The sequence below is a fragment of the Callorhinchus milii genome, unplaced genomic scaffold (assembly GCF_018977255.1).
Source record: "Callorhinchus milii isolate IMCB2004 unplaced genomic scaffold, IMCB_Cmil_1.0 Scaffold4, whole genome shotgun sequence".
Taxonomy (NCBI): Eukaryota; Metazoa; Chordata; class Chondrichthyes; order Chimaeriformes; family Callorhinchidae; genus Callorhinchus; species Callorhinchus milii.
The window spans coordinates 60661177-60676848 of NW_024704745.1; the positions used below are offsets into that span (position 1 = coordinate 60661177).

Below are 15672 nucleotides of genomic sequence, written 5' to 3' on the forward strand. Positions count from 1 at the left end.
CAGACCGTGATCAGTGATTTAAAGTAGATGGTTAAACTACAACTATGGTTAGCTTATTTGTTGCTTATTCAAAGCACGTTTCAGAATAAAGTATTTAAGTCTGTTATGCGATTTTTTTAGAGATAATTAAAAATCAATTGAGTCCCTGATACTTGATCCCTCATGGCTCAGTGAGATTTTTTTTGCTCACTATTTTGTTTTCCTGTCATTATATAGTGTGTAAATGTCCAAGGTTCGATCCCCGATTTATGCTGATTTATGGGTAGCAGTGGGAAGTGTGCGGGCCTCAAATGGCCTTAGAACCTTGTGCTAAAGAAGGAAATATGAACCAGATTTTGTGCATCTCTCTCCCCGTGGTGGAATAGCCTGCCAATTCTCACTATTGAGGCTCACAAGTGAATAATGGTCTCTTGTTCAAAGAACCTGAGGGTCACTGAAATCCATGGAAACATAACCACAGTACAGTAAAAGTAAAGAGGAAACAGCATTGTCAGGAAAGGAGGGGTGATGGGAGAGAATTGGCAAGGAAAAAATATTTATTGCCTAGTATCAATTGAAAATTATACAATAAAGTCCCTTAATAACACCCTGTAATCGTAATTCAAGATCTCTAAAAGTGCAAGTTGTAATATCCTGACTGTTTTATTGTTAGATGATTAGGGTGCAGTGTGTTAGTGCTAACACGAACCACTAACAATGCAAATTCAAAACTTACAGTTCCCTTTGCGAAAAATATCAAAAATTGACTTGGCAAAATTGCCTGCTATGTTTGCCCACAAAACACAGTCACTCTGCTTTATCCTGTGTACATCCTGTGTATATATCCTGTGAAGCGCTATGGAATGTCCTCCCAACATGAAAAGTGCTATACCAAATGCAAGAATTATTAAAAACAATTAAACTGTAATCCCAGTTTTTGATAGAATTAGCATAAACGGTTTAATAATGCAGTTACAAATAGAAATACGAGGGACAGATTGCAGTGGGTGGTATGGGGGGGGGTGGGGTGACCGGAGAGAGAGAGCGATTTTCACCTTGTCAGGAAAATTACCAGAACTTCGTAGCATGCAATTACAATAAGGACGTCAGTTTTCAGTCTAGTGGGATAATTTTCCATTTGTTCCATGAGGTTTAATCTTCCTCAAATATTTTACTTGTGAAATGTTACCCAATAGATTGAAAATTCAAGTGTATTATTGTTAGTGACTCTTTATCCATTATCTTAGTTTTTCCAAATTCTTGTAGTTGCATCTAAAATTTAATTAGGGTTGAGAAACTTAAACCGAGTACAATATTTTACTATATGCCAAGGCAGCAGAACAAGAGGGCAAATATTCAGAGTTGCACACAAGGCAATTTCAAGTCAGATTCTAAGAAAAAAAATGTTATGCAGAAGGCAATTCATGACTGAGTGAGATTACCAGGAAGGATGGTTGAGGCCTGGACTCTGAACTCATTTAAGAAACTGATTCTGTTATAGGAGGGTGGTAGGGTGGCTATTCTGGAAGGATGAATTCAAATAAGCCGAAGCAGCCTTCTTTATCTGAACCTTTCCTGTGAACTTCTGTGAGTCTTTGTGTAATGTTTGTGGGGAACTTTGCTGCTGCTTATGGCTGCTGCAGCTGCCTATAAACAATCACTACTGTGAAGTCTTATAGAACACAGTGGTTGCGATTCATAAAATCCAACCTGCTCAATAGCCAGTTTCACTGGCCTATTTCTCCTACATGCCCAACGGTTCCCACACTTAAATAAGGCCAATTGCTGGGTCATCAGACTGTTGTAATGTCACTTCCTGTGTTGCCCATTTGCAACAAATGGGAAATGACATTGGTGGTGAGTGAAGTTGGTCATTAATGTGAGAGCTGGCCAGCGCCCGAGAATCGAGTGGCCTGGCTGTTGCAAGTGAATGAAGTCCACTTGCAACTGCATTATAACTGCATTTTTTCCCACAAAAACACATAGTCACTCCACTTTATCGTAAAATCCGGTGAAGCATTTTGAGACATACTCCTGATGTGAAAGGCACTATACCAAATGTAAGGATTATTATTAACTGAATCTGCATTTATATAAAAGTAAGTTAAAATAGGGCCACAAGGTGTATAAAATTGCAAATTCTTTCAAATTTTCACTTTTCTATTCATTCTTTGGTACCTTTTCCACTACGGATTTTGGACCAATTAGTTCCATAATTCCTCAATTCAGTTTACTATTCTATTCTATTATTATGTTATTTCAGTTTAAATCATTCTATAGAGGTAGGTTCTAAATGGTTTTCAGACCAGTAACACTTTACATATGAAAGGATGTTACTTTCTTAATATATTTGAGCTTCCTAAAATAGCTATTTTTTGTTCACCAAGTATTTTGTCAAGCCATTTTTGAATAGTGTTATTAACAGTTCCAGTTGCAACGATGATTATAAACTACTTATAAACTAAAACTTTTATATTGTCACGTCCGCATTCAATTTATAGATTGATATATTTCCTGATTTTCTCTAGTTACTTATTATTCACATTGTAACCACTAGAGATAGCCACATCAATAATACTACACGATTCGCCCACAAAATAAACAGTCACTACACTTTACAATATATATACTGTGAAGTGCTTTGAGACGTCTCAAAGACATGATAAGGCACTATATCAAATGCAAGTATTATTATTACATGTACAATCCATTTGATTATTTATGATCATATCTGGTCTGTTACAGCTAATTGTCCTGTCAATGTAATAATAATAATCCTTGCATTTGATATAGAGCCTTATCACATCTTTGAGACGTCTCAAAGCGCTTAACAGAATATACTGTAAAGTGAATTGACTGTTTATTTTATAGGCAAAATGCGACAGTCAATTACGCACAGTAGTGTCCCACAAACAGTCATGGATTGAAGTGACCAATTTATCATTATTATTATTTTTGAAGGAATTATTACCCCCGGAAAAGCAATCTGCCAATCGACTAACAATCGGGTTCCTACTTACTGCTAGGTAAACAGAGGCGTGTGGAATAAGGAAAGTTGCCCAACATTTCATATGCCTGGAATCAAACTCAGGTGTCTCGCTTGCGAGGCGAGCGCTCTAACCACTGAGCTACAAGATTCCACATGTACTTGTGAATCCCAAATTATTGTGATCTTGTTTCTCAATGTCACTTTTGCTGGTTGATGTTCATACCATTTGGTCAATTTGGTTCATATCATTTTATATCAAATTGTTTACAAATTGTCCAGTGAATATATTTAGCTATGATATTATGTCTAATCAGATTTAATCAGACTCCGATTTTGCTAGGGCTGGGCATGTTGACAATATGTGGTCTACTGTTTCTAGTGCTTGATGATATATTCACATTTTGGATCAATTTTTCTCTTTAAGATCTTATTTTCATAATATCGGGTTGTAATAGATTGGTGCTGATATTATGAGAGCTTCTGTTTGGGACTTCAGATCTCCATGGTTCAAAGAGTTGTATCTTTTGTTCATATCTTGGCCTTGTTCTTTAATTTCTTTTGTAAATTGACCACGCATGATTTTCTTTTCCCATTCGTCTTTTTCTAAACAACATCATTTTCTTTTTAAGGAAAACTTCCTTGTCATGTGCCATTTTTGTTGGTTGAGATGAGCTATTTTCTGTTTCTTTTTGATGAATGTCATATTCTTGTTTGGTCTTGATTGCTTCTTTAATGATAGAAAATTTATTTTTCTGGTTTACATGTGTTTCCATCATTTTAAAATTGGGGTTTGTTCTGATATTTTCAACCAAATCCCCAATTGTTGATTTGCAATCTGTTTTAATTTCAATCAGGCCTCTTCTTCCTCCTTTTTTNGCTATATAAATATATTGTATATCAGCTTTTATATTATGTAGGCCATGAATGGTCAACAGTTTCCGTGTTTTTCTATCAATATAGATACTTTCAGATATTTCATCATCCAATTGATTACCCTAAAGCTGTAAGTTATTACCGGTATTGCAATTGCATTAATAGCAAATGTATTATTATTGTATTACCCCTCACGCTGCTGAAACTCTAGTCCACGCCTTTATCACCTCAACGCTGGACTATGGGAACTCTCTCCTCGCCGGCCTTCCCGGCACCTCCCTCCACAAGCTGCAGGTCATTCAGAACTCTGCAGCTCGTGTACTGTCCCGCACCAGGCTTCGCAATCACATCACTCCCACCCTCGCTCGCCTCCACTGGCTCCCCATCCCCCAGAGGATTGATTTCAAGATCCTCATCCTCACCTACAAGGCCATTCACGGCCTTGCTCCCTCCTACCTCTCCGACCTACTATCCCCCTACCTACCTGCCCGTACCCTCCGTTCCTCTGGCTCCGGTCTGCTCCACATCCCCCGCCCTAACCGCCCTACCATTGGTGGCCGGGCCTTCAGCCTCTCAGCCCCGAGGCTCTGGAACTCCATCCCCCAGTGCCTTCGTCGCCTCCTCCCTTTCCTCCTTCAAGGCCGGTCTCAAGACCTTTCTCTTTGACCGTGCCTTCAGCTCCCCTCTCGACTCTCTACCCCCTCCTCGCTCCCTCCCTTCCCTCCCCTCACCCTGACCATTTCCCCCCTGCTCGGGTCCTGACCCAACTGTACAGCGCCTTGGGACGTCTTCCCGACGTGAAAGGCGCTCTATAAATGGAATCTTGTTGTTGTTGTTGTATTGTAATGCCTTTTTAAGGTTAATATTGGTATAACACTTCTTTTACTCCTGGGGTGAAATATGTAACCTCTTTATTCATGAATGCCCTAAAATATTAATCAGAACTTTGCTTATTTTCTTTAACATTCTATTCTATTCTATCGGCTTTGTGGGCATTTTTTTTCTTGACGTTCATCATAATGTGTGCTTTTTTTACCTTAAATGTATTTAGGTCTGTCATTTTCAATGGGTCTGATCCACCAGTAAAATATTGTGTCTGCCCAACCAGTCTCTTAAATAGTCCTTTGCCCTCTGTCTGCTTTTAGAATACAGATTCCAGTTGTGTTCCTGAGCGTAAATGTGGTTTGAATTTTTATGTACAACTCTTCCTCTTAGCTTTTTCATAGATTAGAAAGTCTTATTTAAAAGGACAGGTTTCCCTAACAAGAAAGGATGGATTTCTGATTTCTGATTTCTATAGTTCGGGAATATACTTGCATCAGTGTACTCTGACTTTCACTTAGTGTATGTTTTCTTGTGTCACTTTTTTAAAAAATAAACTCAAATTACATATATATATATATATATATATATGCTTTTCAGATTTTAATATGAAAGCAGTATCCCCCAGCAAAGAGGGTAAACTGGTTGTTGGAGTAAGATCCCCAGAATTGAAAGATAATCATTCTCTTTTCTTTTTCCAGAAACATCAACACAAACTGAAACAAATACTATTCAGCATAACTGGAAGCCTTCATTTCTGAGCAATGAAGAATTTACACAACTGATGTTAGAGGTAATTGCATGAAAATCTACTTTAAGAGTGGTGCTCATTTGATTTTGTTTTGCGCTATGTCAGGTGAAAGGTGCAACCTGTGATTTAACACATCGCTGAATAATAATAATAAACTTTGCATTTGATTTGACATACACCTTTCACAACATGAGGACAACTCAAAGTGCCTCACAGGATTTACTGTAAAGTCTAATGAATGTATTTTGTAGGCAAACGCAGCAGACAATTTGCTCACAGCAATGTCCCATACTAAGCTGCTATCTTACTATCTGTTTGCAGTGGACAAGCAGTGCACTTAGTGAAGTAGCCATCTTAGGGCCCAAGGATTCTGATGGAATTGGGGGGGGAGGGGTGTACATCTGTAAAAGAATCCATAATTAAGACACTTGTCTACATTTTTCAACAGAGTATTAATTTGACAATGATGAATGATGGGTCGCAATTTCCTGTCCTGTGTTTTAATCTTGGGAATCGGGTGTATTGTGGACAATTCCCTAAACACAGTTTTACTTTGGAAGGCAGTTTTCTGCAATTCCTAGAGAACTGGCTTCCAAATGAGACTGTGTCATCTTAACTATTGTGTTACAGGCTAAGACCTGGTAGAATTTGGACTCCAGGATCCTAACGTGCAGAAGTTCATGAGTAGGTCATGTCTCACCGCTCAGCGGATTGCACGTTCGTGCTCCAGGGCATTATATCACACAGTGTTGTGCTCCAGTCTAGGGCACCATGTCAGACAGTGTTTGCTCTAGTCTAGGGCGCTTTGTCACACAGTGTTGTGCTCTTGTCTAGGGGACCATGTCAGAGTTCTCTGTGCCACTAATTTGACAGTGTTTTTTATGCGTTCTTTCCTTATTATACATAGTACATTAAATGTTACTTGTAACTACATTGCAAAATGTAAGTATTCTTTATACTTTGATAGTGTCAAGAAAATGTTTTAACAAAAAAAGCATAATTTGTTACTTTTGGAATGTTTGAGCAAACACTGATTTTAACAACCAACCTTTAAAAGTTGCCCCAAAATGTATCCAACAAGGAACATTGCAGGTTATTTAGATATGCTGAAAATCACTTTCATAACTTTTTTAAAATTATAGTGTTATCCATTTCTGCATAATCAGTTTGGTTGAAGAAAACTGACTGTATTTTCCTCTTCCCTACAGGCATTAGATGGCTTTATCATAGCTGTAACAACAGATGGAAATATCATTTATGTTTCTGATAGCATTACACCGCTACTTGGACATTTACCTGTGAGTAAAATCATATTTTTTCGGAACGCAAATAAGCCAGGTTCTCACACAAGGGTCAATACTAATAATTCACAACATTAAAAAAAACACTTAATGAATCGGGATCCACTTTAAAAATAAACTGAATTTAAAATAAAGAATATGAAAGAGTAATCAATGACTGGATTCAATTTATAATTGTAATTTCTTCACTCTAAAAAAATGCTGCAGATAAAATGCTGTCACACTCACAAGGATAAATATTGATAGCGACACTAGCTGTCCTCAATAATCAGGAGCTTCTTGCCATCAACACATAATGAGGTTTAACTGCATTTTTCTCCTTTAAATTGATGATTAAGCTGGGATAATATTACACCAGAACTGATTTATTCTGCCTTTTCCTCTCTTCCAGTCTGACATCGTCGATCAGAATTTATTAAATTTCCTCCCAGAACAGGAACATGGAGAAGTATATAAGTTGCTGTCCTCTCATACATTAGTGACTGATTCTGTTTTGCCAGACTATTTAAACTGTAAGTTTATATGTACATCAAAAGGCTTGAGCATTATTTTAGTTTTAACACTGAGCTTATCCCTTCAGTATTAACACCATCTATATCTGTCTATGATGTTGGGAATCAGCCTAGCTCAATAGGTACCACTCTCACTTCTGAGTCAGAAGGTTGTGGGTTCAAGCTGTTAATTGGGACTTTGAACTCACAGTCTAGGCTGACACTCTAATGCAATGCTGAAGGTGTGCTGTGTTGTTGGAGGTGCTGTGCTTTGGATGAAATGTTAAATCAAGGTCCTGTCTGCCTGTAAAAGATTCCATGGCATTATATGCAAAGAAAATGGAGTTTCCCCCAATGTCCTGGCCAACGATCCCCCAAATAAAATTGGTCATTCATTTCATGGCTGTATTGGGGACAATGCTGTGTGCAAATTGGCTGCAAATACATTCAACATCAACAACAACAACTTGCACTTACATAGCGCCCTCCAGTAGTGTTTCAGAGCGCTTAACATTTTCGGATCCTGACTCCAAGCCAGGGAGTGGGGGAGGTGACCGTAAGTGCGGTCGAAAAGGAAGGTTTACAGGTGGGACTTAAAAAAGGGGAGAGAGGGTGCAAGGCGGAGGGATTGAGGGAGAGTGTCCATAGTTTTGGGGCGTAGTGACTGAAAGCGAGCCTCCAGTGGTGGGGCGGAGATTGCGAGAGACAAGCTGAGTTTGGTCCGGGTCAGTATGGGGGCAGCAGAGTTCTGAATTCACTGGATTTTTTGAATAGTGGAGCTGGGGAGACCTGCGAGGAGTACGTTTGAATAATCCAGGTGGGAGGTGACAAACGCATGCACGAGGGTTTTGGCTGCATTTGGGGTAAGGTATGGTCGGAGGCGGGCAATGTGGCAGAGATGGAGGAAGGCGGTCCTGGTCAGGGCCCGGATGCGGGGAGGAAGGACAGCTGGGGGTTGAACCGGATGTCTCGATTGAGCACTGGTTCAGTGAGTCTGAGGGAGAGCCCAGGGAAGTTGAGGCGTTCAAATCCACAGGAGTGAAGACGTTGACGGGAGCCAAAGAGTATGGCTTCTGTCTTGTCTACATTCACCTACAGGAAGTTTGCACTCACCCAGGCCCTCATGTCTGCCAGACAGGCTGATAGAACATCGGCGGACCTGGAGTCGATGCTGGAGGAGACAAAGTAGATTTGTGTGTCATCCGCATACATGTGGAAGTTTACTCCATGTCTGCAGATGACATCGTCAAGAGGGAGCATAAAGGTGAGGAAAAGAAGGCGGCCAAGGATGGAGCCCTGGGTACCCTGCAGGTGACTGTGCGGGGGCAGGAGGAGAAACCATTTGCCGAGATGAAGTTAGTTAAGTAGGACTCGAACCGTGCGGTCCCAATAAGGTGGATGAGAGAGGAGAGGCAGTGGAGGAGGATGGCGTGGTTGACTTTATCAAAGAGATCCAGGAGGATGAGGAGGCAGTGGGAGCCCTGGTCACAGATACAGAGAACTTTGTTTGTGACTTTGACAAGTGCTGTCTCTGTGCTGTGGGCAGGGCGAATACCAGACTGCAGGGCCTCAAGGAAGGGTAGGTTGGAAATGGGATGGTAGTAAGAGATATTGAAGGGATCGAGGGTCTTTTTTTTGAGGAGGGGGGTGATGACAGCAGTTTTCAGATGGAGTGGAACACCCCTCCTAAACAATTACCAAATTTTAGAGTAAAATCCTATTTAGAGTAAAATCACTTTGAGACATTTAGACGACAAGGTAAGGCACTGTATCAAATGCAAGGAATGTTATAACTATCCAGTGGAAGAGACTTCAAAGCAATCTATTTCTGGTATTATATCTATTTACTGAGCTCTCTACCTCAGAGATGCCAGATTCTCCTCCTTGCTTGTATACACAAGAGATTGGTGGGAATCTCTATTATGGTAGTATTCCTCTGGTGAGAATCTTTGTTATATTTCAAAATTACATTACTTTGTGCATGTAGCATATTAGCACACTGACTTACATTGCCATCAGAACATTTTTCTAATCATCTGAAGAAACCTTATTTATATGGACATTTTAATAGATACAATGACAAATCTTGATTTTTTTTATTTACAGCTGAGAATTACTTTGAGTTTTGTTGCCATCTGCTTCGAGGGATTTTGGACCCAGAGGAACCGCCTACTTATGAATATTTACGATTTGTTGGGAATTTTCAGTCTTATGACAATGGTAAGTGTTTCTATTTGTAGATTGCTATGTAAAGAGAGCAATGCTTGAGATTTGTATTCATCTGCAAAAGTGTCCACTGGGTCTATTGGCATCATTGGTAATCTAATGTGGAGTTCCGTAGTGAAGAATCTGGGTTTGTTTCCCAGATGGGGCGAAACCTTAGGCAAGTTTCTTTACTCCACACACCTCTGTTTACCTAGTAGTATGTAGGAACCTGGTTGTTAGTCGATTGGCAGATCGCTTACTGGGGATAATAATCCTTCCAAAAAAAAGGCTCCAGTGTGAAAAATGGCTGGTAAACAAAATGTGAGGGCTTGGGGAGATAGCCTGCAGCTCAGGTACAAACCCTTGACTGTCCAGCGCCTTGGGACATGCTCCCGATGTAAAAGGCACTGTATGATCTAGTGAGTTAATGGATAGAGCACCATTTCCCCTTTGGTTATTTTTTCAAGCCAACATTCATTCTGAGATTGTGTGCTATTCACCAACTCATATGTTTCTGCCAGTGTTCTGAGACTGGCCATTTGTGAGGTTCCACTGGCTCCCAATCACAATTTCAAGATCCTCTCACATGTTTTCAAATCACTTCATTCCCTCACACCTCCCTACCTATCCCACCTGCTTACCCCCTACTCCACCACCTGTTACCTCCACTCAGCTGGCTCCAGCCTTCTATTTGTCCCTTGAGCCCTCTGCTCCACCATCGGTGGCCGGGGCTTCAGTCACTACTTCCCGAAACTCTGGAACTCTCTCCCTCATTCCCTCCACCTTGCCCCCTCCCTCCCCACCTTCAAATCCCACCTAAAGATTTTTCCTTTTGATCGTGCTTATGGTCACCTCCCCCCTCCCTCTGGCTTGTTCAGACTCCGCCATCGTGAAGCTCTCCAGGATGGTATCCTCCATAAAGGGCACTATATAAATAAATGCAAGCTTTTGTTGGTGAGGTGTGTGAAACCAGCCTGGAGAAACTAGATCTACCTTTGTCCTTATGGCAAAACAACTATCCAACAGCTAGGACCAGAAAACTGTTATCCCTGGGTGATGCTGGGTTATGTTTTTGCAATGTTGTGCATGCCCGTGTGGGTATAGTGCAGAGACTTTATTTAAGTGCAACACGTTTAATTATTAATACTTTCTTAGAAATGATTGTATGTCATCTCAGCAGATGGAAACGTGGGCGTATTTGAGCAAGGATTTTTTTTACACAGATGGACTTTATTCTTTATTATCTTAAATAAGCTCGACCTATAAATTAAAGTTCGCCAAAAGTAGCTTTGTGCCAGAAAAGGCGTCTCCCTGTTTTATTGGACTGTTGGAGTCTGTTTGTCTGGAATATCTGCTTGAACAGATTTGCAGAAATATCTGGAGAGGTTCCAAATAGGTCAGCATGTTCCAAATAGGTCAACGTCATTGGAAGTTCTCTTGAAATGTCTCTTTGGAAACTCAGCATACAGAGGCAATACTGACACTGAGAAGTGAACGTGCAAATGCCAAGAAGGAAAGTTGTTATGGCTGACTTTTTCTTTAGAAAAAAAAGTATTTAATTCCTTATTTCCTTTGAAGCATACACGTGCATTTCTATTAAGCAGTTGACTTTGAAAACCTACTACCAGTGCCTCATTGTTTTGGTGGTATTTTTGATACTTATAAATCCAAACAGAATCATAGAATCTTACAGGACAGAAGGAGGCCATTTGGCTCATGGTGCCTGTGCCGGCTCTTTGATATACAACTATTCCTACTCCCCGTTCTTACCCCATAGCCCTGCAATTTTTTCCTTGTAGGAAAATGCATCAAAATCTATTCCTTTTGAATTGACAAAACTCCCAAAATGTGTGCTTGTTTTATTAAGAGAACCTATCAACCCGTGAAGGAATGCAGCAAAGCTTAGCATGCAAAAAAAGGCGTATTTTTACAGATTTTAAACAGTGCATTATTAACTGTTGTTCTAATGAATCATACTTACCTCTTGTTGGGAAAAGTTCCATTCAATGTTAGGCATAGCACCATTGGCGATGCACGAGGAATTTCATCAAAGGCGGACATTGGTTTAAGTGATGCATACACAAAATGCTGAATGTCTTACCTTTGCATTTTTAAAACAAAACTTGAAGAGAGCCATGGATTACAAAATAGTCCATTTTGAAATCCTATATAGTGGAGATCACTGTAATGCAATGGTTGTCATCCATACACTCTCTGCATTATACATCAAAACAAAAAGTGAAGTTGGCAGTGACCTAATGATATGGAGTTGCCTGTTTTAGTGCAAAAACTGCCTGGTGTGCAGGCTTGTCAGGAACCTTGGTGTTCTCTTCGACCCTGAGCTGTCCTTTCTCCCTCATATCCGCACCACAACTGGCACCGCCTTCCATCACCTCCGGAACATCGCCAGACTACGGCCCTACCTCACCCCTCACACTGCTGAAACCCTGGTCCACGCCTTTATCACCTCAACGCTGGACTATGGGAACTCTCTCCTCGCCGGCCTTCCGGCACCTCCCTCCACAAGCTACAGGTCATTCAGAACTCTGCAGCTCGTGTACTGTCCCGCACCAGGCATCGCGACCACATCACTCCCACCCTCGCTCGCCTCCACTGGCTCCCCATCCCCCAGAGGATCGATTTCAAGATCCTCATCCTCACCTACAAGGCCATTCACGGCCTTGCTCCCTCCTACCTCTCCGACCTACTATCCCCCTACCTACCCGTACCCTCCGTTCCTCTGGCTCCGGTCTGCTCCACATCCCCCGCCCCAACCGCCCTACCATCAGTGGCCGGGCCTTCAGCCTCCCAGCCCCTAGACTCTGGAACTCCATCCCCCAGTGCCTTCGCCGCCTCCTCCCTTTCCTCCTTCAAGGCCGGTTTCAAGACCTTTCTCCTTGACTGTGCCTTCAGCTCTCCTCTCGACTCTCTACCCCCTCCTCGCTCCCTCCCTTCCCTCCCCTCACCCTGACCATTTCCCCCCTGCTCAGGTCCTGACCCAACTGTACAGCGCCTTGGGACGTCCTCCCGACATGAAAGGCGCTCTATAAATGGAATCTTGTTGTTGTTGTTGTTGTGCGAATCTGCAGACAGTGTGGTTCACACCGACAACAAATTATAACCAAATGCATGTTATAAAAAAGTGCATTATAATAGAAGTGCAATATAATAAGATACATCTCATCTAAATATTACTAAGGAAATGATTATAAAATATGAGCAATGTTGAGATAATGACTAATGAAATATGTTTTTTAAATAAAGGTTTGTAGAGGACTTATTTTGCATTATGTATAACATTTCCAGGTTCACCAATGAACTAAGCATCTCAGGCTATTTCATCCTGTTGTTGGGGTTTACCTAACCGAAATATGACTATTTTCTCAATCTTAGAAAATCAAATCTACTTTTGGTTTTCTGCATCCTTTGTATATTGCATCCTTTGCATCCTTTGTATATTGACGAAATGAAAAAAGGTCGCAAAGTTGTAACTTTACTTGGCGAACTATGACTGAGAGGACAAAAATAACAAACTCTTGTGGAGTATTCTACATATTTCTACTTAGAATGCAGAGAATTATTGTGCATAACAATCTTCTATCCGTGTTTCATGTTACAAACAAAATTTGGTCACTCAATTCCACGACTGTGGGACACTGCTGTGCACAATAGGCTGCTGGGTTTTACCCACAAAATATACTGTCAATTCACTTTAAAGTATCTTGTGTGAAGTGCTTTGAGACATCTAGAAGACATGAAAAGTGCTATGTTAAATGCAAGGATTATTATTATTACATTTTCTGAATAACTGCGTATATGTCAAAAATAAAAAGCTTTAGTAAATAAGGCAACAACTGGTTGAGGTAGCAGGAATAATTGGAACATCTCAATGCTTTCAATCTAAGTCTCTCCACCTCAGCTTGATACTACTTTGAAATTATGGAAACCTGAATGAAATGGTTTTATACTATATACAATACAGATTTACAATTTCAAGCACCTTTTACATCAAGGAGAAATCCCAACAAGCTTAACAGAACTTGCTAGGACCCAAGTGGGGAATGGGAAACGAAGGGGGTGGGGAGAGGAACGATGACCCAAAGCACGGTTAAAAAAGTAGCTCTTGAGACGGACCTTGGTCGGGAAGGGAGGGAAGGAAGGAGAGGGCTGTTGGGAGGGAGGGAGTTAGAGGGTTTCTGGGATGGAGTTCCAGAGAGTGGGGCAAAAGGGATGCCAACCGGCCTGTGGATGGTAATAATAATAATAATCCTTGAATTTAATGGAGCACCTTATCATGTCTTCGAGATGTCTCAAAGCGCCTCACAGAATATATAGTAAAATGAATTCACTGTATATTTTGTGGGCAAAACATAGCAACCAATTATGCACAGCAGTCCCACAAACAGTCATGGATTGAGTGACCAATTTATTATTATTTATTTTTTTGGAGGAATTATTACTCCCGGAAAAGCGGTCTGCTAATCGACTAGCAAATGGGTTCCTACTCGCTGCTAGAAAATCAGAGGCATGTGGAGTAAGGAAACTTGCCCAACGTTTCACCCTACCAGGAATTGAACTCAGGTCTCTCGCGTGCGAGGCAAGTGCACTAACCACTGAGCTGCAGGACTCCAATGGTAGGGGAGATAGGGCAGGAGAAATGAAGCATTCTGGTGCTCACTGGGCAAATGGAGCAGCCTGGTCAGTAGGATTTGAGGAGGTTGCAGAGGTAGGGTGGGCCAAAACCATGAAGGGATTTGGAGCAGAGAACGAGCATCTTGAACTCGATCTGCTGGAGGATGGGGAGCCAATGGGGCCAAACAAGAATGGGGCTGATAGGCTTACTGAGCCTGGTGCAGGAAAGGACACAGGCTGCAGAGTTCTGGATAGTATATATGCTATATGCTGGCTGGGGGCAAAGAAAGGTAGTATGTCTTATCGATTCATATATTCTGATGTATGTAAATCAAACCTTTTTTATTTACAGTCTAATTTTATTGTAAGAGCTGCATAAAATAATTTGTTAAGTTTACATCCTGACTGTTCCTGGAGTGTATTTACAAGGGAATAAATCAGGAATTTAATACTAAATATAAATCAAACATTTATATTTGATCATATATATATTTATATTTGAAAATGCCTCTCAACTGCTAAATATAATTTCATGAAACATAAAATTGGGAAAAAATTGCCAGCATATCCTATGAATAGTGTGATGAACAATCTGAGGTTTACAAGTTTGTGAAGTTTATATTTGCTGTTTTCCATTGGCAGTATTAAACTGTAATTAGCTTTTGTTTTCCTGGGTAAACTCACTTCAACATCCAATATTCCAGTTTATTTAATCTTATTAATACAGTTCATCACAGACTAAAATGAAATATTAAAAAACAATTCAAATAAATCAAAACCCCAGGAGTTTTTATAATATTAAAAAAGGTCCTAAATGATTGATGATGGTTACATTGATTTAGTGATCAGTTGCAAAGAATTTTATTCATTCTTGTCAAATGTTGTAGAAAAAATTGTGATCTTAACCATTCTAGTCTTGTGTTTAAAGGGAGTTGGATGAAATAAATAATGAATGAAGTGTGGGTGCTTGCCTATAAAATACTGGGAATTGAATATGCGATAGAGAGTCTCAAGTTGAGCCTTTCAAGTAATCTACTGTCATCATTTCTTGAGTACAGTAAAGACTGAATCTATTGTTACTATCTGGGCAGTTTCAGCTACCGTTTGACTCATTCTGTTTTGAACCTTTCAGTAAGGTTTAAAATATATTGCTCGGATTTGAAATAGTTTACCAATGCTGCTGATATACTGAATAGTAGTCGTGGTGGGAGGGTGGTTGGGTGATTTGGTGACACTGAGTCATAATTTACAGCATGGTGTGATTGGGTAATTTCAATGTATCTTAAAAATTCTCAACCAGGTTTGAGTAGTCAGGGAGTCAATCAAAATGCTGTGTTTCCAAACACTGTGATTGTTTTTCTTCCCTTTCCTACTTTTACTTTCTCCCAGCCATAACGTTTCTGCTAAGTTCAATTAAATGATTCTCAGTAAAGTAATCCACATTCTGCAATTATTACTACACTTTGCTAGGACCGTGAGATATGAATGCACCTTGTTCTTCTGATTTCAGTGCCTAGTTCGTCTTGTAATGGCTTCGAAGGTGCTGTCCAAAGGACATTTCAATCAGCACTAAATGAACAGATGTGTTTTGTAGCTACTGTTCGGCTAGCAACACCTCAGTTTATAAAG

General features: G+C 40.4%; 1 protein-coding gene across 1 annotated transcript in view; it reads left to right on the forward strand.

Annotated features, from left to right (window-relative positions):
• LOC103172583 (neuronal PAS domain-containing protein 2) overlaps positions 1-15672 on the forward strand; it is an 80522-nt gene that overhangs the window by 37786 nt on the left and 27064 nt on the right. Inside the window, exons 4-8 of the mRNA XM_007885332.2 lie at positions 5365-5456; positions 6623-6712; positions 7107-7227; positions 9313-9426; positions 15554-15672. Coding sequence (XP_007883523.1) covers positions 5365-5456; positions 6623-6712; positions 7107-7227; positions 9313-9426; positions 15554-15672 — 536 coding nt within the window. The remainder of the gene's footprint in view (positions 1-5364; positions 5457-6622; positions 6713-7106; positions 7228-9312; positions 9427-15553) is intronic.